General features: G+C 54.4%; 8 protein-coding genes across 8 annotated transcripts; 4 read left to right on the forward strand and 4 right to left on the reverse strand.

Annotated features, from left to right (window-relative positions):
• Positions 1 to 1,180: 1,180 nt before the first annotated feature.
• Positions 1,181 to 5,361, forward strand: QC762_406920 (uncharacterized protein). Its single transcript, XM_062890145.1, has 7 exons — positions 1,181 to 1,477; positions 1,550 to 1,984; positions 2,130 to 2,166; positions 2,223 to 2,324; positions 2,380 to 3,362; positions 3,421 to 5,196; positions 5,263 to 5,361. Exons 2-6 carry the CDS (start codon positions 1,865 to 1,867, stop codon positions 4,897 to 4,899), a joined length of 2,721 nt encoding a protein of 906 aa, XP_062743827.1. The 5' UTR covers positions 1,181 to 1,477; positions 1,550 to 1,864; the 3' UTR covers positions 4,900 to 5,196; positions 5,263 to 5,361.
• On the reverse strand, positions 5,237 to 7,054 carry RIB3 (3,4-dihydroxy 2-butanone 4-phosphate synthase). The gene is made up of 2 exons (XM_062890144.1): positions 6,355 to 7,054; positions 5,237 to 6,295 (listed from the first exon to the last, which is right to left on the reverse strand). Exons 1-2 carry the CDS (start codon positions 6,431 to 6,433, stop codon positions 5,652 to 5,654), a joined length of 723 nt encoding a protein of 240 aa, XP_062743828.1. The 5' UTR covers positions 6,434 to 7,054; the 3' UTR covers positions 5,237 to 5,651.
• A 343-nt stretch (positions 7,055 to 7,397) lies between these two features.
• Positions 7,398 to 8,291, forward strand: COQ3 (Hexaprenyldihydroxybenzoate methyltransferase, mitochondrial; the record flags this gene model as incomplete). Its single annotated transcript, XM_062890143.1, has 1 exon — positions 7,398 to 8,291. One exon carries the CDS (start codon positions 7,398 to 7,400, stop codon positions 8,289 to 8,291), a length of 894 nt encoding a protein of 297 aa, XP_062743829.1.
• A 152-nt stretch (positions 8,292 to 8,443) lies between these two features.
• On the reverse strand, positions 8,444 to 11,588 carry QC762_406890 (uncharacterized protein). The gene is made up of 2 exons (XM_062890142.1): positions 8,836 to 11,588; positions 8,444 to 8,774 (listed from the first exon to the last, which is right to left on the reverse strand). Exons 1-2 carry the CDS (start codon positions 11,377 to 11,379, stop codon positions 8,592 to 8,594), a joined length of 2,727 nt encoding a protein of 908 aa, XP_062743830.1. The 5' UTR covers positions 11,380 to 11,588; the 3' UTR covers positions 8,444 to 8,591.
• A 98-nt stretch (positions 11,589 to 11,686) lies between these two features.
• On the forward strand, positions 11,687 to 12,323 carry MRPL27 (60S ribosomal protein L27, mitochondrial). The gene is made up of 2 exons (XM_062890141.1): positions 11,687 to 11,992; positions 12,075 to 12,323. The coding sequence occupies exons 1-2, from the start codon at positions 11,804 to 11,806 to the stop codon at positions 12,192 to 12,194; spliced, it is 309 nt and encodes a 102-aa protein (XP_062743831.1). The 5' UTR covers positions 11,687 to 11,803; the 3' UTR covers positions 12,195 to 12,323.
• Positions 12,324 to 12,516: 193 nt separating this feature from the next.
• QC762_406870 (uncharacterized protein) lies at positions 12,517 to 15,738 on the reverse strand (the record flags this gene model as incomplete). Its single annotated transcript, XM_062890140.1, has 4 exons — positions 15,509 to 15,738; positions 14,468 to 15,451; positions 13,965 to 14,414; positions 12,517 to 13,908 (listed from the first exon to the last, which is right to left on the reverse strand). The coding sequence occupies exons 1-4, from the start codon at positions 15,569 to 15,571 to the stop codon at positions 12,517 to 12,519; spliced, it is 2,889 nt and encodes a 962-aa protein (XP_062743832.1). The 5' UTR covers positions 15,572 to 15,738.
• Positions 15,739 to 16,486: 748 nt separating this feature from the next.
• QC762_406860 (uncharacterized protein) lies at positions 16,487 to 17,171 on the forward strand (the record flags this gene model as incomplete). The annotated part of the gene is made up of 2 exons (XM_062890139.1): positions 16,487 to 16,520; positions 16,576 to 17,171. 2 exons carry the CDS (start codon positions 16,487 to 16,489, stop codon positions 17,169 to 17,171), a joined length of 630 nt encoding a protein of 209 aa, XP_062743833.1.
• A 280-nt stretch (positions 17,172 to 17,451) lies between these two features.
• QC762_406858 (uncharacterized protein) lies at positions 17,452 to 17,874 on the reverse strand (the record flags this gene model as incomplete). The annotated part of the gene is made up of 1 exon (XM_062890138.1): positions 17,452 to 17,874. One exon carries the CDS (start codon positions 17,872 to 17,874, stop codon positions 17,452 to 17,454), a length of 423 nt encoding a protein of 140 aa, XP_062743834.1.
• Between the last annotated feature and the right edge of the window lie 3,658 nt (positions 17,875 to 21,532).

Below are 21,532 nucleotides of genomic sequence, written 5' to 3' on the forward strand. Positions count from 1 at the left end.
TGGATATATTTGAGGAGAAGCATGGAAAGATCTCTCCCCCCTGATCGGGCACCTTGGGAGAGGAGGGGGTATTGTAACAGGCTGAGCCTGGCATGGACCTCGGCAACCCTCGGCCCTGGTGAAGCTATTCCCAGAACGCACAGACCACTACTCCAGAACCTTCTATCACCGCGCACTGGCCAACACCCTCAGCCATACCAGAGGCTCATGTCGACAAACCTTCTATTCCCCTTTTCCTTTTCTTCTTCAAGTTCGGTGTACTCGTAGAGTCGTCACCAGATAGTTGTAATACACTCCTGGAACCGTTACAATATAATTGCTAAATATAAATATTTATAACGTTATTAAAACTACAATATATGAATAAATTAAATTATAATTCTCAGTATAGTATTGATTATAATACTAATTAACTAAAGAAATCGAAAACTAATGAAACGGTAATACTAAAAGTTTTTAAATACTCTATAAACCTCAAAACCTCCTTTCTCTATATAGCTCACCTCACGTAATCTCGTTAGTCCCCCACAGACCTGGCGGCCTAGCGCCATGCAATACTACCTTATTTCTCAGGCCTTATATTCAACAGTCCCCTCTCGCCAACCAATTCTATGGGCACGTGCTGAAGTGGAGGCCATTGTGTTTGGAAGACGCTGAGATGGGCGAGAATCATACACACCATACGACGTTCCGCAGCATGCTGATTTCTGACTGATTTCTGATATCGGGTCTTGTTGGTGGTAGGTGGTGATGATGCAGGTCGATGCAGGGCGGAAGCTGTACACCTGTTGGTTGAGATGAACGATGGGCGATAATGGCAGGCTGCAAAGCACGAACCAACCGCTCAAAAGATGCCCTTCTGGGAGAGATGCAAGAGGGTTAGGGTTCACAGCATATGCTCAGGTGGAATCAGAGCTCCGTGGTCGGGTGTTTGCCGTGTTTGACAGGCCTCTAGATGACAATAAATATCTCAGAGGCTCTCTGCTGTGTTTCCCCATCAAAAGTTCCGTGTCACTTGTGGGGGAAGCGCAATTGGCGACAAAAGAGGAGGCGGCGATGATGGCAAAACGGTTCGCCCAGGAGCAGAGAGGTTGGAGCCGGTCCGGACCTCCTTGGCATTAATTGGCACCACCGTTAGCGCGGATCTTGGCTCCCGCTTGCGCAGAACCCGGGGAGGGGTGTCGGATGGAACGCCAAACGGAGCAGCCATTCAGAGATCGAGACTCTTGATATCTTACCCGACAGCGACTTGCTTGTGATGCCTGACGATGTCCCGGCGCTGCCCCCCGGTTGCTCTGCTGACCCCTTGTTGGAGGGATGGGAAGAGGAGAGGAGGGTTACCAGAGAAAAGCATCAGCTGAACAAAGGCGAAAGCGGCCAGGGCGGCGGGAACTGAGCGAACTGAGCGAGACACAGCGCCCGCTCCCCCGTTGCCCGTCAATTGCCCGCCAAGTACTGATGGATCACTCAGGCAGCTGTGGGTGCCTCATCAATCCTGTTTCATCAACCACACAAGAAAAGCTAACGAGAAGCTTGTTTCTCGACTCAGCCCGGTGCGCCGTCACGTGGAAATGGCGATACCAAGCAGAGCTACCTGCCCAAGATAGCAACCCATGGACATGCAGCAAACAGCCCGGTCCGGGGGCATATTCTGTGAGAAATGATATATAGTCATCTCCATCTCCCCCGACTCCTCTAGGTCAGGTCCCCGTGCCCCAGGTCATTTTGTTTCGACCACATCTGGAGACGAGACCGGCCCTCTTTCCCTCGACCTTTTTCTTCTCCTTTCGGTGACTTTGTTCTTGTTGTGCTCGCTCGTCGTCTGACACGTCCATCAACACAAAACGGACGTACCACACACACTATGGCAGGCGGTGAGCTTACGGGCAACAGCACCGGAGCCCCTCCGCAAGCTGGTGTCCTCGAGGGCGTCAACCCGATTGTGTATACGCCTTCCAACCCCATCACTCTTTTCATCGTACAGGTATGTCGTTGACACCTCCGCCGTCCGACCTCACCAACTCCCAGGTCCAGAGCCGCGGGCCGTGTTTCGTTTCACGGCCCACGCGGTGACCGGGCCGTCGTGTTTCTCGGCTTGACTAACAATAGACGCGTGCAACAACACACAGGCCATCATTGTCATCATCTTCTGTCAACTACTAGCTTGTAAGTTACCTAGTCATCTCACGAAGCTAGGTTATGCTGACTAACCAACCGTTCAGATCCGCTACGATGGCTTCACCAACCTCGTGTTATCGCCGAGGTACTCGGCGGCATTCTGTTGGGCCCCACGGTGATGATGAGGATACCCGGGTTTGAGGCCGGTATGTTTCCTAAAGTGAAGATGATGTGTTTGGTGTTACTGACCATATTCAACAGCAATCTTCCCGCCTGCGTCTATGCCAGTCTTCAACAATGTCGCCAACCTCGGTCTCATCATTTTCTTGTTTCTCGTTGCGTTGGAAGTAGACATCCGTCTCTTCACGCAAAATTGGAAGGCCGCCCTAAGTGTAGGTATGGCCGGCATGATCTTGCCCTTTGGCCTTGGCTTTGCCATTGCCTGGGGTCTGTACAAGGAGTTTCACGTCGACGAAGCTATTGGCTTTGGCGTCTTCGGATTGTTCATCGGTACAGCCCTTGCGATCACTGCCTTCCCCGTCCTTTGCCGCATTCTCTCCGAGCTGAACCTCCTCCGCTCGGGTGTCGGTGTCACCGTTCTGGCTGCCGGCATTGGAAATGACGTGACAGGCTGGGTGCTTCTCGCGCTCTGCGTCGCCCTGACCAACAACAGCAGTGGCTTGGCCGCGCTCTGGGCCTTGCTCTGCTGCATTGGCTGGACTCTGTTTCTCATCTTCGCCATCCGGCCACCCTTCATTTGGATCCTCAAGCGGACCGGAAGCTTGCATAATGGCCCTACCCAGGGAATGGTTGCGCTGACCTTGCTCATGGTTCTGGCCTCCTCTTGGTTTACTGGTGGGTTGGTATCATATCCCGAGGATCCCATACATACGCTAACTGGACCAGGAATCATTGGTGTTCATCCCATTTTTGGAGCCTTCCTGGTGGGACTGATCTGTCCCCACGATGGCGGTTTCGCTATCAAGCTTACTGAGAAGATTGAGGATCTCATCTCGGTCCTCTTTCTGCCTTTGTACTTTGCCCTGTCTGGGCTGAAGACTAACCTAGGTCTTCTCAACGATGGTATCACATGGGGTTACTGCATCGGGGTCATTGCCTGCGCCTTTGCTGGTAAGATCATTGGTGGCACCCTCGCAGCTCGCGCCAACAAGCTGCTCTGGCGTGAGAGTTTCACTATTGGCGCCCTGATGTCTTGCAAGGGTCTGGTGGAGTTGATCGTGCTTGTGAGTATCGCGTGACGATCTGGAACTTTTGGTAACGGGCATACTGACAATATTGCAGAACATTGGTTACCAGGCAGGTATCCTGTCCGAAACCACCTTCAGCATGTTTGTTGTTATGGCTTTGGTCACAACCGTAGCCACGACCCCCATGACAAAGCTGCTGTATCCCAAGTGGTACCAAACCAAGGTTGAGCGATGGAGAAAGGGTGAGATCGACTGGGACGGCAACGAGTTGAACCCCTCTGAGAGCCTGCAGGGCGGTCTCAAGAAGGGCGTCGACTCTCAGATCCGCCGTCTCATGGTTCATCTCCGTCTCGACAGTCTCCCCAGCCTCTTCACCTTCATCACCATCCTCAGCCCCGAAAGCGTCACCAAGAAGCAGGTCGAGCCCGAAACCCCTGATGCCGAGTCCACCGAGGTCATCATCAAGAAACGCCCCCTGGAAGTCCACGGTATGCGCATTCTCGAGCTCACCGACCGTACCTCATCCGTCATGCACCTCACCGAAGGCGAAGACTTTTACTCTCTCCGCGACCCCGTGGTCAACGCCTTCCGCACCTTCTCCCAGCTCCACGACGTCGCCGTCTCGGGCCGCGTCGCCGTCGTCCCCGCCGACTCCTACGCCGAAACCCTCATGACCCAAGCCCACGAAGTCTCCTCCGACTTCGCCCTGATCCCCTGGGGCGAAAGCGGCTCCATGTCCGAAGACCAGTCTTTCCCCGTCACAGCCGACACCAACGAGCGCTTCAAATCCTTCACCCATCTCGACTTCATCAACCAAACCCTCGAGAAAGCCTCCGCCATCTGCAACGCAGGCATCTTCATCGACAACGGCTTCGGCGGCATCACCAAGCCCGTCGACCGCCCCGAGCTCCAACGCACCAAATCCGCCATCTCCATCCGCAACCAAGCCGACGTCGCTGTCCTCCCCGTCGCCAACAAGTCCCACCACGTCTTCTTCCCCTTCTTCGGCGGCGCCGACGACCGCATCGCGCTGCGTATCGTTCTTCAACTAGCCAAGAACCCCCACGTCTCGGCCACTATCGTCCGGATCAACAGCAGCGAAAAAGAAAAACTGTCCTCCACTGCCAAATCCGCTGCTGCGTCGACCACCACGACGGAAGACAACAGCGAGACCAACAAGACTGCTGTCTCTTCTTCTCCCGTCTCTGGAACTGACGTTGAGGATGGTGCGCTTTACGCCACGCTCAAGAGCTCTCTCCCGGAAGACCTCGCTACTAGAGTGAATTTCTCTGAGGCGGATGTCCCCGCTGGGAAGGAGGAACTCAAGGAGATTATCCTGCTTGCTCAACAAGCGGTGGGCAACACGAGGGACAATGCCGGTGATGTTGTCGTTTTGGGCCGACGCAATGCCAAGAAGGGGTTTGCTGAGGTCGGTGGGAGCAGCAGTAGCGCTGCTGGTGGCGGAGTGCCGGACCTGAAGAATACTGTTGGGGAGGTGGCGGAGAGGTTGATCACCACGGGGATCAGGGCTAGTTTGTTGGTTATTCAGGCTGGGGGGCGGGGGCAGGCTTGATGAGTCTTGATGATGGTGATGATGATGATGGATGTTGAGGTTAATGATTGTGTGATAGATGTTTGGGAATGATTATATGTGTAAAGATGGATGGGATGAATGGTTATAGGTCACGGGGTCATGCTCTCGGACACTACAACTGATGGTAATATGGGAATAGGAGCGTGATACCCCCTCTTTCGTTTTTGGGATTATGTTAGGTATATAGGTCATGGTTTATGGGTAGCGATCTAGTTTGCATACATAACGAGTAGCTGTTTTGTATCCTTTGACTTGTTATAGCTATTCCCGGAGCAGGTAATCGGGATGCTCCTCTCCCAAGCTTCCATGCAATCCTGCTTGCAGTGACTGATGAAGATCTAGTCAAATCGCCGACCATGCCACTTTTAAGATTCCGCCAACGACTTCACACACACGCCTGCTGAAACACACGAAAAGGAAAACACTTTCTCTTCTTTTTTTTATCTACCGCAAAGCACCTAACCTCTCCACATGCCCGCAATGCGCCCCAGACCTTAAAATACCACAGAATTTGCATTTACATGATTTCAAAGACAACAGAAAGCAGCCTCCTCGTGGTGATGTGTGCTCTATGCCAAGAAGCCAGAGGGACTATCCAACCTTGCAGTGAAGCAAAAGTAAGAGAGAAAGGTGAGACAAAAGCCATATTGGAAACACAAGCGTAGCAATATACCACACCCTGGGGGAGTCGTCTCTCCAACTTTGTACAACACTCTTGTCCCCCCGCAAACTTATTGCGTCCCATTCACCCCCCCCTTCACCAACTTCCCCTCCGTCTTCTCAAGATACTCAACCATATCCGCAATCGTCGCCACCCTCAACCCCCACCTCCTCGCAAAATCCACGCACGCCTGCCCCCTCATCATCCCCGGCTGCTCCCTCACCGCCCGTCCCTCAACCTCGATCCCATCCTCCACCAACTCGCTAATTACTCCCGCAGGCTTCTTCCCCGCCAACCTACACAAGTCGATAGCAGCCTCGGTATGCCCCCGTCGATCCCTCACACCTCCCTCCCTCGCCCTAAGCGGAAAAACATGTCCCGGCCTCCTGAACGTCTCGGGGGTGGAGGCAGGATCAGCAAGCTGCCTGCACACCAGCGCGCGGTCGTGGGCCGAGATGCCTGTCGTGACAGACGGGTCGGCCGAGTCGACCGAGATGGTGTAGGCGGTCGTGCGGAGGTCCTGGTTGTGGGTGACCATCTGGGGGAGGTCGAGGGACGAGCAGCGGTCGGGGAGGATGGGGGCGCAGATGAGCCCGCTGGAGTGCCGGATCATGAAGGCCATTTGTTGGGTCGTGATTGACTCGGCGGCGATGATGAGGTCGGCTTCGTTTTCGCGGGAGGGGTCGTCGAGGATGACGACGAATTCGCCGTTGCCTGGGGGGCGGGGGGTTAGCATAGGGGGTTTGGGTAGGGGAGGGAAAAGGGGAGCATACGGAAGGCCTCGATTGTGTCGGGGATGGAGTCGAACTGTGAGGAGTCGATGTTGTCGACTGCGGTGGTGGTGGAGGGCATTGTTGAGGCTTTGTTATGTGCGCTCCCAACTGGAAGTCGCTACGGCACAAGAGTTAAAAGAGTATAAACGTCCAGATTATTTTGTTTGGTTTGCGGCGACAACGGTCAAGCAGGATGCGCGCGCGCAATGATGGTGGTGCTGGGACCGAGTTAGCTGTCTGGCTGGCGCTCGGTAGGTCGTTCGGTTGTAGTGGGGGTTCAGTCGGCTCAATTGCGACTTGTGAGGGGTCCCCGAAAAATTATAAAGTGGGAGAGCGACTTCGGGGCGAATGCACCAAGGGTCCTATTGTATAGCGGCGGCGACTTTCATTACTCGGCTTCCTTAGGAAGAGTCTGGATTGGGACGAGACCGTGGTATATATGTATATACAGCTCGGTGATCACCTGCCAATTTATGACGGTGAACCCAGTCGCTCGGTACAAGTCACACGAGGACGTCTTTATTCGGCAGCGGGCAGCAGGGTATCCCGATTGTGGGGTTACTTTCACCACTCTGGCGATGCCGAAGAGTTGGTCTGTTTGACGTGATCACTATTTGCTATGCCTTTTACAAATCTACAATTTAAGGGGAGGGATAGTGAGAGAATGAATATGTCACCAATTACCAACTATCCAGGTCCCCTTACATAACATTGTCCCCTACAAGATGACGGTCGCTGACAAACAACCGCCATGCCATTGACCGCATTCCCACATGGAATTTCTCATCTGCTCCTCGCTGCGGGCGGCGGGCGGCGGCTCGGCTTTCACAGGAACAGATTCCCCGCGGCTGATGGATGGACGGCTGCGGGGCACAAACGCCGAGCCAACGCTAGAATTGTTCTGGAACCCTACAAGTCCTTGGCAGTAAGACCCATGTCGCTGGGAATCTGCATCTGACGTTGCGCGCGCGCGCAAGCCAATTCCAGCTCTTCTCTCAAAACCTCAGCATCCCGCAAGGTGCCCGCCAGCCAACATCATCACCATGCGGTCCTCCCTCCTCCGCCCAGCCACTCCCCGGGCTCTTCTCCGAAGACCGTCACAACCACCCCGCCGTCTCCTCCCCCTCCTCGCCCACCCATCACAACAACCAAACCCCCCACCATGTCGCCCCCACAGCACAACCACCACCTCCAGCGTCAACGAAACCGAAATCTCCCACTTCTCCTCCCTAGCCTCCTCCTGGTGGGACCCCCACGGCCCCTCCCGCCCCCTCCACCTCATGAACCCCCACCGCCACGACTTCATCCGCTCCTGCCTCTCCTCCTCCCCAACCTCCCCCCCTTACTCCTCCCTAACCTACCTCGACATCGGCTGCGGAGGAGGCATCTTCGCCGAATCCGCCGCCCGCCTCCCCGCCACCCTCTCCATAACCGGAATCGACGCCTCCCCCGTCATAATCTCCGTCGCCAAATCCCACGCCAGACGAGACCCCTCCCTTGCCCAAAAGCTAAGCTACCTCAACTCCCCAATCGAGTCCCTCGTCCTCCCCCCAGTCGACATCGTCACTTGCTTTGAAGTAATCGAGCACGTCGATTACCCCTCTCAGTTTTTGGGGGAACTGATAAAGTTTGTCAGGCCGGGCGGGTGGGTCGTCATGAGCACCATTGCGAGGACGTGGACGAGCTGGGTGACTACCAATCTTGTGGCGGAGGATATCTTGAAGATGGTGCCAAAGGGGACGCACGACTGGGACAAATACCTTCATGAGTATGAGCTGCGGGAGTGGTTTAGCAAGGAAAACTCACGGGAAGGGAAAAAGGTTTGGGGAGACGCGAGGGTGATGGGGGTGGTGTTTGTGCCGGGGTGTGGGTGGAAGGAGGTCAAGGGGAGTGAGAAGCTTGGGAATTATTTCTTTGGTGTGCAGAGGTTGGTTTAGGCCAGGGGGGTTATCTCAGAATTGAGAGAGGGAAGTTGTGTATGATTATGACCTGGGTGGGACGGGGGTGGGTAAAAAGCAAGAAATGCCGCATCACTATTGTAGGGGGAAATAAAATGTTGAAAGCAGAGGCGCAAAATCCGATGCTAGCACATGGTTGCAGGTTTCTGTTCTCCGCAGAGATGTCATTCTTAGACAGAAGAAAAAAGCAAATGATCATGTACCCTATCCAACACCGAACCCATTTTAAGTGACCCTCTAGTGCTATGAACAAACAACCAGAACAGCAACATCACCATCCTAAACGATAGGCTTCGACATGGGAGCAATAAGACCCTGCTTGACAATAACCCTCGGCTTGGTAGCGCTCTGGAACGTCTCCTTGGTCTGCCATTCCGGCCCAACAGGCAGACGCAACGAGCGCTCGTATTGCTGCTGAGACTCGAATGGGAATGGTAGCGAGGTAGCGAGGTAGGCATCGTTCTATCATGTCTGTTAACATCGTCGTCCCTTGGAATATTAAAAACCGAGCCAGCAAACATACCTTCTTCACCCTCCTCTCGCTGATAATAGCATCCTTCAGCTTGTAATCCTTTCTGCTCGTCTTCTTGACACCCTCCACCTTGGTCACGAACCGCCCCTTGTGCCGCCTCTGTTCGCGAGCACTGACACCCTCGCCCACCCAGCTGCCCCAGCCAGGAAGGGTGTTGTCGATTTCCTTGTCGTCGTCTTCGTCCATGATCTCGGCCTTTTCCCTGCGGAAGTCACCTACGACGTCCTCGCCGGCGAAGGCTCGCTTGATGAGCTCTTGATCGCGGATGGCCATGGGAAGGTGGATGGCGTCAGAGTCGTCAGTGTCATTGCCATCATCCGCCTCGGCAGTCTTGGACTTTGGCTTGGATGACTTGGTAGCAAGCGCAACGGAGTTGGACAGATCGAGCTCTGGTGCCGGGGCCTTGCCGGCCGCTTTCTTGCTCTTACGACCCTCTTGCGGCACGCGAGACCAGGCTCCAGGCGCGCTGGGTGCTGATACTACTGGCTCAGCTTCGACAGCCTTCTTCTGTTTCCGAGATGGTGCTTCGGTCATTTCCACGTCGTCCTTGAAGACGACTGGTTCAGAGGACTTCGCCGCCTTCTTCTTTGACTTGGGTGAGTTTGCCGGGAGCTTAGCATCCGCCTTGCCCATGCCATACTGGCGACGGCCAATATCCATCTCCTCGCCAGACTCCTCCGCCTCAGAGTCGAGTTCACGACGTATTTGTGCCACAAGATCATCGTTCTCTTTCCTCCGGATCTCCTCGCCTCTCTGCATAAACTTCATGCTCATCAGCCCAGACTTTGGTTCATCGTCATCGCTGTATTGAGCCGCCCGGTCGAGCTCAGACAACAGCTTCTGCTTCTCATCCTTCTCGTCGCCAGATCCCATTGAAACATCAGAGTCATCATCGGAGCCTTTGCGGCCCTCGACACGGCGCCTAAGCTCCTCTTTTCTCCGCGCCATATCCGTAAGACCAGCGCGGAAGTCCTCGTCCCAGACAGCACGACCAGCCTTCTTGCCCAGCTTGGCCCACTTGCTCTCTCTGTGCCTGGTACCCATGCGCTCCTCCGCACGTCTCCGGTCTTGCATTTCCCGCTCGGCCTCTGAGTCAATCTCACCAGCCTCGACAAGAGCATCGTAAGCGGCCTGCTCGTCCTTGAGACCCTCCTTGCGGTGAATGCGGCGATAAGCCTTACTCTTGATTTTCTTGATGCGCTTCTGGCGGGCCATCTCGCGATCGTGCAATTCTCTCTCCCGGCGCTTCTGCCGTGTGATCTCCTTTTGCTCGGCCTTTGACAGCCTCTCTGACTCATCAATGAGACCACCCTCGTTCTTCTTTTCCTTGGAAGCGCTAGGGCCGAGACCGCTTTCCTCCATGATGCTCAAAATAGCGCTCTCAAGCTCCGTCCCAGATGTCTTCTGATTTACCGGCATGAGCTCTTCGCTAGCAAGGCCCTTGTCATGGGCATTCTGCGCAAGTGGAAAAATAAGGTGATCCGCTCGACGGTTCGACTTGACGGTATCAATCCAGCGATCAAGCGTCTTGTTTGTCTCGGAATAAGCCGCGCTTCGCAGATTGCGATCCTGCAATGTCTTCGCAAGAGGAACATCAAGCCTCGTCTTCTTCTCGCCCCTGTCCTCCTTGTTCATCAACTTGATCGACTTCTTGATATGCTCGTCGTTAATACCCGCCAACCCAAGATCGGCCAAACTGAGCTTTGCGTTCCCTGACCCCTGATTATCCTCCTCTTCTTCACTGTCCTCCCCGCCAAAAGCAGAAATCTTTCTCCTCAGCTCACTCAACCTCTCCTCATCCACCTCATCATCCTCACTACTCTCATCATCCCCATCCGTCGACTCGTCATCCTCGTCCTCCTCCTCCTCCTCACTATCACTCCCCTTCCCCCCCTCCCCACCCTCCTCCTCACTAGAAGAATACTGATCCAACGCCGTCGCCAAATCAATCGCATCCGATCCCAAGCTCTCCAAATCACTATCCTCCTCCTCACTCTCCTCCCCCCTTTTCTTTTTCTTATCCTTCCCCCCCTTCCCAAAACTATACCCCTCAAACCTCTCCTCATCACTCTCCCCAAACGCCTCGTCCGAATCCAGCTCCGAGTCCTCATCCTGACTCCCCACACCCACATGCCACTCCTCACTGTCCTCACTCCCCGCGGCATCATCCGAAAACCCTTCAAACTCGTCCTTTTTGGCCCTTTTCCTTTGCGGCGGCGCTCCCTCCTCCTCCTCCTCCTCCTCATCCTCGTCGTCAAAATCTTGGTCCTCGTCCTCCTCGTGAGCCCGCTTTTTGGAGGGCTTCTCCACCTTTTCCTCTAGATCTCGGTAGCGCACGCCTTTTTGGCGGCGTTCTGGGCCGAGGGATTCCTCGGCTAGGGCGAAGGCGTCGAGGGCTTTGGATTGGGATTTGGAGCGGGATTTGGGGAACGATGATGGTTTGTTGCTGCTGCTTGGTTGAGGTCTACTGCCCTTGTTTTTGCCGCTGCCACCTCCGGCGAGGACGGGGCGGCCGTGGGATTGGCGGCCTGGCATGTTTTGTGGTCGTCGTGGTGCCGTTGTACTCTGGGGAGGCGATACTGAGGGAGGAATGGGTGTCGCGCGATCAAGAATTGCCCGTCGCGTGGGCGAGTCGTAAATTTGCTGTGACGGGTGTTGTTAAACGGTTGCGCAAACCACATCAACCAGCCGTGCTCTCTTTCTCTCCAGACACCCAAAGATTATATTCTGCCCACCTCCCAAAAACTCGAACTTTTGGGCGGTGAGAGCTTCTACCCCACAATTTCTGCGAGGTCAGAGCGTCCCACCAAAAGTCTTGGCATATCCTTGCCGGCCGGGGAAGCCCACCTCAGTGCCAAAATTATTTCCCACTGAGCTGCCCCACGCCGACGCCGACGCCGACGACGACGACGACGACATCACCACCTATCCAAGCAGTAAACCTCACCCAGCTGCCAAAATGCAACCCACCCGCGCCCTCCTGGGCATGCGCTATCGCAAGCTCCGCCTCACAACCAAGGACGTCAACAAGGGCTTCTACAAGGGCACCGGCTCCGGCTCCATGGGCCGTCACACCTCCCGCGGCGGCTACATCATCGAGTGGAACAAGGTGCGGACTTATGTCTGTCCCGATTTGACTGGGTTCAAGGTAACTCACTCGCTCTCCTACTACTTCTTTCCTCCCCCTCCGCCAAAATTAGATGAATAAATGCTGACGAAGATCTAATTAGCTCACCCCCTTTGTCACCAACGCCGTCAAGAGAACATACGGACAGTACGACACCAAGCTCGGGCCGAGGGACCCCCAGGAGTATCTCGCGAGGTGGAAGTCGGAGAACGGTCTTGATTAAATGGTGTGGGAGAAGAAGAAGAAGAAGAAGAAGAAGAAGAAGAAGAGCTGGGATGGGAAGTGTTGTACATATATGGCGTGGAATTTTTCGGACTGGCGTTCAGGGCGTTGTTTTACAACTGACTTCCAAGGAGCATCCATCCATCATGCTGCTGTATATCTATCTACTGTACAAAACAAAATCACACCAAACTTACCAAAACTATATCGAGAATTTCGAAACTATCAATTACCATTAAAACTAAACCCCCTAACCAAACAATCTTTGCTAACACGAATCGAAAGGGTATCCAGCAAAACACAAACCAAAGAAAAATCCAGTCTCAGTACGATGCCCTAGGCACCTCATCAGCAGTCACAAACCGATCCAGCTCCGGCCTGCTCTGCCCAGGTGTAGCAGTATACATGCTCCCAGTCAGCACACTCGGCGTCGGCAACGGCGTAGCCTTATCCTCCCCCTCGTCCTCTTCTGTCCACACCGTGCCGACCTCACTCTTGGACGCCTTCGGATCACTCACTCCCGGCTCATCCAACGTCGTCCACTCAGTCGCAACAGTAATATTCGACGCTCTTTCGGCTGCTCTCTTCGGAGTAGACATGGTGTCATCATCCGACACCCCCTGGACACTGATAGCCGGCGCCTCGAGCGGCGCAGTTCTCGAGGGTGCCAAACTAACGGAATCAGCTGTCGACAACCGGACGGAACTCTGTTCCATAGGCGAGGCAGGTGCAAGTGTGATCATGGAGGCCGTCTCCGCTTCTTTGCGCATAGAGAATGGCATGGCCACCCCGCCGAGAAAGAGCCGTTTGCCAGTCACGCCTGTGCTGTTGTCCTCCGGAGACAAAAGACCAGAATTCCCTTCGTCAGTGTCTTGAGCATCGGCCTCGGTCCCCTTTGCATCATTATCATCATCACCCCCCCTTTCCTCCTCCGGCACCATCGGCCCAGCAGGCTTCAAATCCGCCTCCTTCTTCTTCTCCTCCCCCCCCTTCACCTCGGGCAACTTCTCATCCTCCTTCTCATCCCTCACCAGCTTCTTCCAACTCTTAATCTTGCTCCTCACCGGACTCCCCCCAACCTTTCTGTTCTCCTTTTCCTGCTCAACCCCCTGCAACCTGATATCCTCCCACTCCCTCGCCCCCTCCCCCTCAGCCTTATTTCCCGCCTTGTACTCCCTCCCCACCGACTTCCCAAGCCCGCCCTCCGCCAACGCCATATTCCCCCTCGTCCTCTCGTCATGCTTGCTCCCCCAGCTCCCCCAAAGACTAAGCCCATAACTCCTCCCCTTCCCCTTCTTCTTCCTCTCCACCGCACCCCCATCATCAATCTTCCTCCTCCCCGCCAGCGCCGTCGGGGGCGGCACCTCCCCCTCCCCAAACACCTCATACCCCACCTTCATGTCCTTGATCCGCTGCTTATGCACACGCGCCTTTGTCTTTGCAAATTTCACATCCCACCTCTTTTTGTGCTCGTACCACTTCCTGACAGTGCCTACTTTGACTACCCCAACCAGATCCCGAGACATGGTGCACCCTGGCAGAGCGGAGGGTGGGTCAAGGGGGAAGATGTCCCCGTGGCGGGTGACGCGGTGGCGGATCATATTGTTTTTGAACGGGGGCAAGGGGGAGGAGGCGGTGCCGATGGAGAGGGGGCTTGTCGGGGTAGGGGTATTCTTCTCCTGGTCAGTCGTTTTTTGCTCAGTGGTTTCGGTCTTCTTGAGGGGAAACATTAGTGGATCTGATAGGAATAGGAAGATGGGAAAGCACTTACCACCTCGGGCTTTGTCTTATCCTCCTCACCATCACTCGAAGAACTATCATTCGAAATGACAGAGATGACATCATCATCCAAAATCGCAATCTCGGTCCCTTGTGCCCTCGCCAGCGCCCAGGCCGAGAACTGGGCCACGCTGCGGTACATGTATTTTGCCGGCCTGGTGAAGCTCAGTGTAGGGCCGACGTGGCACATGTCGTCCCAGACTTGGAGATACACGTCGGTGGGCTTGTATCTTTCCACCTGGGCTCTGGCGTGGTCGTCCATCAGGGCTTCTGGTGGGAGGTACTGCGAGGGGTTGGCGCACTTGTGGGCGAGGTAGATTTGCTCGTCGCGGAGGACTTCACCGCCGCCGACCATGATGAGGAGAGGCGGTAGGCCGCCGAGAGTGGGTTGCATGATCGGGCTGACCAGAGGGTGGGCTAGGAGGTCGTTGGTGGTGTAGATCTGGTGTCATGGTTAGTGTGTTGTTTAAATATTCAAGAGGTTGAGAAACATACCTGAATCTGCTCCCTGACCGTGATCTGCTCCCCGTCAATATCAAACATCAGCTTATGCGTAGTCTCCTTGACATCCTTCTGACTAGGAACATGAGCCTCATCCGACCCGCCCTCCTTTTCGTCCATCTCCTTCTCCTCGGCGATCTCCTGCTTCTGCTGCATGGCAACCTTCTTGAGCTCGTTCAGCTCATCCTCATCCGGCGGAGGCCACGCAGGCGATGGTTTGTGGTGGAAACCGGAAGGTGGAATATAATCCATCGGACAATCGCCCGCAACACTCGGAAAGGAGTGCGTCAAATCAGCCCAGGGACTGATCAGAACCGCGCCTGCTGGCAGAGGCAGCCCCCCATCTCTGAGGATAACCATCACCGACAAAATCATACCCGCGCCAGCCGAGTCGCCCGCGAGAATAATAGTGCTGGACTCCTGCTGCGTCAAAAGATAGAGATACGTCGCCAAACAGTCCTGCAGACCGCAAGGAAAAGGATACTGCGGCGCAAGTCTGTACCGCGGCGCGAGAGCCCTCGCCTTCAATTTTCGCGCATGTCGTTGAATCTGATACCGATGCTCGTCCACACTGCCAAAATAATACGCTCCCCCATGAACATAAAGCATGACGCGGTTTCCTGGGTCATTTGCCTTCAACCGCTCCTGGTAATCAGCCTTCATCTCGATCCACTCCGCCCTGAGCGCATGCTTCTCCTTGCGCCACTGCCACCATTGCTTTCCGCCTACTTGACGAAGACCTTCAGGGCCGAGTTGTTCAGCCAGCAGATCGGCCGACCTCGAGAGATCGCGCTCTGGAATATCGACCACGTCGACTTTGACCCATTGAGGGTGAGGGACCCATTGGCTGGTGAAAGCTTGGAGATCCTCGACTGTGTGACGCGAGGCATACTGAAGAAACGAGCGAATAAGATGAAGGCCCTCGTCATACGACAGGTGAGCCGTGGGCTTTTTGGCCCGTGGTTTCCGACTGAGGTACTTTTATGAAGTCAGCTAGCTGTTGGTCCTTTTTATCTCCTGAACAGGATCACTTACATGCGATAAAAGAGTGGATATGACCGTTGGCGTAACCGCCAAACCCACTGTCGCAGTGTTCATGTTGCTGCTGCTTGTGTTTGCTAACTCTGCTTTACTCCTCGTTCATCCCTCGACGACTTGTGAAAAGAAAATATGAAACAGCTGAATGGTAAAAAAAAAAAAAAAAATTATGCAAAAGGTGAACACGGTCGGCGCGTCTAGATCTTCACAGCAGTCGATCTAATACCCGGTATTTATCTTCTGTTGCATGATGTCATATGCCACCCAACCTGCAGCACCACCCAACGGGAAAATCGTGGCAGTCACCCAGATCAACCACGAGCTTTTCAGGCGTGTAGCAACACTCTCTCAGGGACCAATCGTGGGTAATTGGTGATTCGTAAAGCTGGCTAGATCCGCCCTGAAAAGTGAAACCGACACAATCGCAAGTTATTGTTGGCTGCCTTTTGTGTTTCACAAACTGGACGCCTCTGACTAGTTGGCAACGTGCCGCTTCTTGGATTTGAACCGAGGTGTCGATATGATTGGAATTCTAATAATGATGGCACGAAAAGAGAAACTTATCATTCAAATTGTAAAACCAAACACTCCAATTTCTACTGGTTTTCGCCTTGTCGCATCTTTGATACACCCCTGGAACAATGAGATTTGTTAGTAGGGGGCGGCCCTGAGAAGGGGTCCAATTACAGCGGCCCCACCGCTGTTTGACAGCTGCGATGTGTACCCCAGCTTTTGGGGGCGCACTGACCACCCCCACCTCGGACGACAGCTTCAGCATCCGGGCCCCGCGATGCAGAGAGGAAGGGAGCACCGCGTCACTTGAGCTCTGCCTGGTAGCAACTACCACCCGACGACGACACAACTTCTCTGCCTCGACACTAGCTAATTCAACCCATTTAACACCCTCACCTCCATCCCCCCAACCCAATCCAACCTCCAATCCCCCACAACCACACCCAAAAATCAGTCACAATAATGGCCTCCCAATACGAAGGCAAGCTCCCCCACCGTCACCACCAACCATTCCATCTATCCCCCTAACATATGCTAACCTCCCCCAACAGTCGAACACAACATCAAAACCCCCCCTCCCCCCACCCGCCGCCGCCAAATAGACATGTCTACCTTCACCTCCCACCTCAGCTCCACCATCACCCCCGACCACATCACAAACCCCCACTCCATCCCAAACCCAGTCGACCTCTCCGCCGCCTTCCGCCTAGTTCAAGACCAGTTCCTCACCCTCGCCTCCTCGGCCCCTTCCCAAGAAAACCAGTCCTTCCTCCTCTCCCTCGCCCAGTCTCTCGAGGAGGACACGCTCCACCCCCCGACCTCCCTCGAGGGCACCTCCCAGGAGTTCGTCGACTCCCTCGATCGCGTCCCGCGCAAGTCCCTCTCCCCCGACGACAAATGTCCCATCTGCATGGAGAACTTCCTCGACGATCCCTACTGCTTGGTGGCTGAGCTCCCTTGCGGGGGGAGACACAGGTTGGATCTGGAATGTGTCGGCCCATGGTTGAGAACAAAGGGGACGTGCCCTTGCTGTAGGGCTGACTTGGGAGAGCGAAAAAAGAGGAAGGAGGCGGAAGAGAGGGAGAAGGAGAAGGGCAAGAAACAAGAGGTGGAGGAGGAGGACGATATGGATGGGTTATATGCTTAATGTGGGTGGCACATGCACAAAGAGCGCTGGGAAAGAATATGGGAAGTTAGCGATGCGATATCTGTCTCTCTGGTCTGTATAAAATGCTTGTAATCCCCAATAACCCGATGCAAAGATGCGAAATGACATTTGGTGAGACAAGGCAACATGCCCTTATTCAACAACCTGAGCTTTTATACTCCCTTCACTCTCCTGTTTACCGAGGCGAAAGTATGCACACCTGATGCTCAGCCAATAAACAACCCATCCATCCTCCTTCTTCTTCTGTTTGTTGCGGTTCTCATTTTGGAAAAGAACTCGTCATCCTCCCCGCCTTCTTCCCCTCCTTACTAGAGTGGCTCTCCCTCGTCTTGCCATCCCGCGGTGCTTGTTTCTCCTCTGCCCTCTCGTTTGTTTCCTTTGATATTTCCCGGTTGGCTCCCGAGGCTTCCAAGGGGTTGTCATACGGCCCCTTCCAGCAGGATTGGAATTCCAAGTCGGGGTCTGTGACGGTTGGGTCGAAGGCTGTGGCGCACTCGGCGGCTTCGTCGTCCGAACCAGATTTGGTGGAATCGTTGGGTCGGGGTTTGAGTGAGGTGCGGTCTTGGTCGTCCTTGTAGGCTTGACGGGGGAGAGAGGGGTTGTATTGACGGGTTAGGGCAAGGGAGGAGGAAATGGGAAGGGGAGGCAGGGGGCGGCGGAGGGTGGTGCGGAGGAGGGACATGATGCCTGGTGTGCTGGAATATATGTTATTCTTGGAGCGGGGGTCAACAGGTGTTTCCCGCCTGGGAAGAGGATCCAATTTGATCAAGTATCGTGCAGTAGGGATGGTGAATTGATGGCGTATAATCGAACCACCACGTCTAAGTGGTGGTGCCCCCCAAACCATAACAAATGATCCCCCTCTGACGTCATGACGACGACCGCACATTTGAACATTCCCGCCTAAATTACAGTTACACTTTTATTCCCCCCCCCTTTCATCAACTCGCCTCATCAATCTGAAAAGGGCTAGAGAATCGTGGTTTCCCCGCAGTGGGGCAGCCTTGTTCAATTGTCGTTTCTTTTTTATTCCGTAGGCGGTTCAGGTTCAGGGGCTTTCTCTCGGGTTCGTATGTAAGCAATACCACACCAACAACAGGGCTCAGGGCTGGAGGTCAAAGTTGGATGGAGATCTGTTTTTTTTCTTGTTTTTTTTTTCAAGGATTGAGTGTGGGAGTGCGGCATGCGACGTTGGATCGTAAAAGAAAATGAAGGTGGTTATTTTTAGCGGATTGTGGAATTGCCATATTTGAGTTTGTTTTCTGGGGAAGAAGAAATTGTGACATCGATTGTTGGGGTGGATGGTATTGGAGAGTGACGTTTTGTTTCGACCACAAGTGATGCGAGACTGTTTATTACTGTTGGGTTTTCCAAGGAAAATGATGGAAAGAGAGGCTTCTTTCTGTTTTAGAGCTGAAAATCAATCAGGTCAACCGTGGAATGAAAGTTCTGGCTGGAAGATCTGGTTGTCTTAGCCTATCAGCATCATCAAAGTTCATCCATCGAACATCAGCTCAGATGTCCAGCATCAACATTCATCACCTGCCTTCCTTACCTATTGCTAAACAAGCCACATTCCCAAGTCGCTGGGATCTGCTGGTCGTCAGTCCTTGTGAATAACCAACCATTTGCAATGGTCCCCGCATCTCGATCCACCAGTCAGTGCCGGCTTACCCATACGCAGCTTGCGTATGCCAAATGCCAACCCTCCGACATCGATCACACCTCAGATCGCCCTTCCAATTGTACGGTCCTCCGGCTCCGAACCCTGCCTATTCGCGCGTCCCTGAAATCTCTCCAATTCAGCTTGGCTCGCGAAACGTGCTCCGGTGTCTATCAGTCAATAAATTTCCACCGCTGTATACCTCTTGCCCCAAGTACATGATTGGTGGCGAGAGAGAATGATCCAATGTGTTCTGCCCTGAATACGCCGCCCTTGGGCGGTCAAACAACACCCAACACGGGAATACCGCAATGTCGCACCGTCCCAATCCCATGGGAAGGATTCATTCGCTTCTTCTCTGCTGGAACTTCTAGAAGATCTACCACCCCCTTCCCCTTCCCCCCCCTCGGTTCCTTCATCGCTCGATTGGTTGCGATAGATAACGCGGCCGATATCCTATTCGTCGCTCCGTGCCGTGCGTTGGCCCGGGTGTTGGGTGTGTGGTAGGAGTGGAAAATGTATAATGTATGTAGTCAACACCGAAAAGGGGGGACGAATAAGACGCCGCAAGGCCGCAGCCGCAGCAGACCATCCATCCATCAATCAGCAGAAAAGAGAAAGAAAAACCGGGCTGGCGGATGGCAGGCAAAGGAAACAAGACTCTGGTTCGGCATGCAGTAGAAGGGTTCCAGAAGCTCTTTTCCCTTGTCCGGATTCGATCATCTGGTTTCAGGTTGTGCCGCAGGAAGCCAGTAGCGTCATGCACAACACATCTTCGGGACCTGAGAGGGCGGACATGGCCGAAGTTCGGTTGGCTTGGTGGATTTGAGCTCTCAGGCGGCGTGGCGAAATTGTAGGGCCTCGGGCGGGTAGACGGAAGGTCCAGTGATGTGGATGAAGCCTCGGGGGAGAATGACACGAAGACAAACGTTTGGTGGTGAGGTGCCGTTAGTAGACCTGAGTGCGCCGCGGGGTCGTTGGCGGGAATGTTGATCAGTGTGTCCTGGCGATGGCCACATCAGGAACGACAAGTCATTTTCACCCGAGACAACCACCCGCGATTGCGAACCTGAGCTTTTTGTAGCGGGGTCGTGTGGTCGTGATGCTTGGACCAGCCCCAAACCTAAGTCTTGGTTGATACCACACTGCTATTCCGCATTGGTCCACAGCGCGCCTCACGCACATTTAGTACACCGCTTGTAGCTAATAGCAGCGACACCAAGCCCGTTTCACCGCAAACCGCACGTGGAAACCCCAGGATAACTTGCGTGCTTTAGTGCGCGGTGTCGCGGGAATCGACAGAAGGTAGGTGTACGGATACGCAGTGTGTCTCTCGCCCGTGATGTTTCGGCGTGCGGCTTGAGGTGGTGTTTGGTGCCGCTGCTGTTGATATTCAGTGTTATTCGTATCCCGTGATACAAGTCAAGAACAGGCCACCGCACAACTGCACCTCTGCCTGATATCCACGCCGCCTTGCCGCTGCCGTGTATAGATGCGGTCAGATGTATATGGCCTCTTCCCGTGGTCCTCCCCCGCATGTGAAGACACACACAACCTGTGATGCCGTGAGGGAGGAATCTCACCGTTCGGCTAGCAATGCCAGATGCTAGGTTAGGAGATGGCTTGGAATTGCTGCGCACGCACAGATCGGCTAACCTCTTTTCCCTCTGGTCTCTGCGAAAACAGCCCTCACCCCCCCGCCCGCCCCCATTGTGTGGTGGAGTGACCTCGCACCGTACCCTTCGCCAGAGTGAGGACAAGGGCCGTAAAGTTCCGAACATGTGGCATGTGGCATGTGGCATGTGGGAAAGAGAGGGAGCGATCCAACGATGCGGCACTCGTCATAAAAAGAGATGGTCAGGGTCCGGGCTCACCGCACAGCGGGACCCAGCGACCCAGCGACCCAGCGCGTTGCAATATCGGCGATGGAGGCAACATGCCTGGAGGGGAGACACTGGAGGGGGCTGGGACGGTCTGGGACGAGCTGGGACAAGCTGGCTCGAGCTGGACAGATCAAATGAATGGAATTTTCCTGAGGAGTCTTTATCGCGGGTGCCTCCACCGGCTGAGAAGACGCCATTTTATGACTTTGGCGCTAGCCTGCCGGGCCAGGGCTGGCTGGCTGTTCAGCGCTGGGCTGCGTGAGGACCACGATGCGTCCCATCTTTGTGCGAATATTGCACCGCAGGCACCGCAGGCCAGGGGGGGCCATAATGTACGTAAAGTCGACGGGTCGCCATGTGGCCTTTGATTGCCTGCTGGAGCCCGCTACACCTCATGGAGGTAAGACAAAGACACTGACACCGAATAGCTCTCGTCCGAAAAACTTGTGCCCACTGCGAGGAAAAAGCCACCAGCTTGTTTCCGGTCGGGATCTGCGCGCTGATGAGTGAATCGGAAGCGCACTCAATTCCAGAATCCAAAAAAAAAAAAAAAGGTCTCACTCACCCCTCGTGGCGCTAGTTGGAGACAAACGGCCCCTAGACATCAAGTATCATCATATATCATACATGATAATGACAGACCTCAAAGCATTGTTCGCCAGGGAGCCTCCCGTCGTATATGGTAATAGTTAATCAGAGGAATGGTCACCAGTTCCTCTCTTTATCGCGACGGCAGCTCCACCCCTCCAAGGGTAGTGATCCCAGTGATCCCTGTGCATCCCAAGCCGCTTGTC

The sequence above is a fragment of the Podospora pseudocomata genome, chromosome 4, assembly GCF_035222375.1.
Source record: "Podospora pseudocomata strain CBS 415.72m chromosome 4, whole genome shotgun sequence".
Classification (NCBI taxonomy): domain Eukaryota; kingdom Fungi; phylum Ascomycota; class Sordariomycetes; order Sordariales; family Podosporaceae; genus Podospora; species Podospora pseudocomata.

Excerpts from the sequence above, each read along its gene's own strand:
- MRPL27 (XM_062890141.1), top strand. The coding sequence starts at position 11,804 with ATGCAACCCACCCGCGCCCTCCTGGGCATGCGCTATCGCAAGCTCCGC. Across the intron at positions 11,993-12,074 it reads CCGATTTGACTGGGTTCAAG|CTCACCCCCTTTGTCACCAA; the intron begins GTAACTCACTCG and ends AGATCTAATTAG.
- QC762_406890 (XM_062890142.1), bottom strand. The coding sequence starts at position 11,379 with ATGCCAGGCCGCCAATCCCACGGCCGCCCCGTCCTCGCCGGAGGTGGC. Across the intron at positions 8,775-8,835 it reads GCGAGAGGAGGGTGAAGAAG|AACGATGCCTACCTCGCTAC; the intron begins GTATGTTTGCTG and ends CAGACATGATAG.
- RIB3 (XM_062890144.1), bottom strand. The coding sequence starts at position 6,433 with ATGCCCTCCACCACCACCGCAGTCGACAACATCGACTCCTCACAGTTC. Across the intron at positions 6,296-6,354 it reads CGACACAATCGAGGCCTTCC|GCAACGGCGAATTCGTCGTC; the intron begins GTATGCTCCCCT and ends CCCGCCCCCCAG.
- QC762_406920 (XM_062890145.1), top strand. The coding sequence starts at position 1,865 with ATGGCAGGCGGTGAGCTTACGGGCAACAGCACCGGAGCCCCTCCGCAA. Across the intron at positions 2,325-2,379 it reads GATACCCGGGTTTGAGGCCG|CAATCTTCCCGCCTGCGTCT; the intron begins GTATGTTTCCTA and ends CATATTCAACAG. Across the intron at positions 3,363-3,420 it reads TGGTGGAGTTGATCGTGCTT|AACATTGGTTACCAGGCAGG; the intron begins GTGAGTATCGCG and ends ACAATATTGCAG.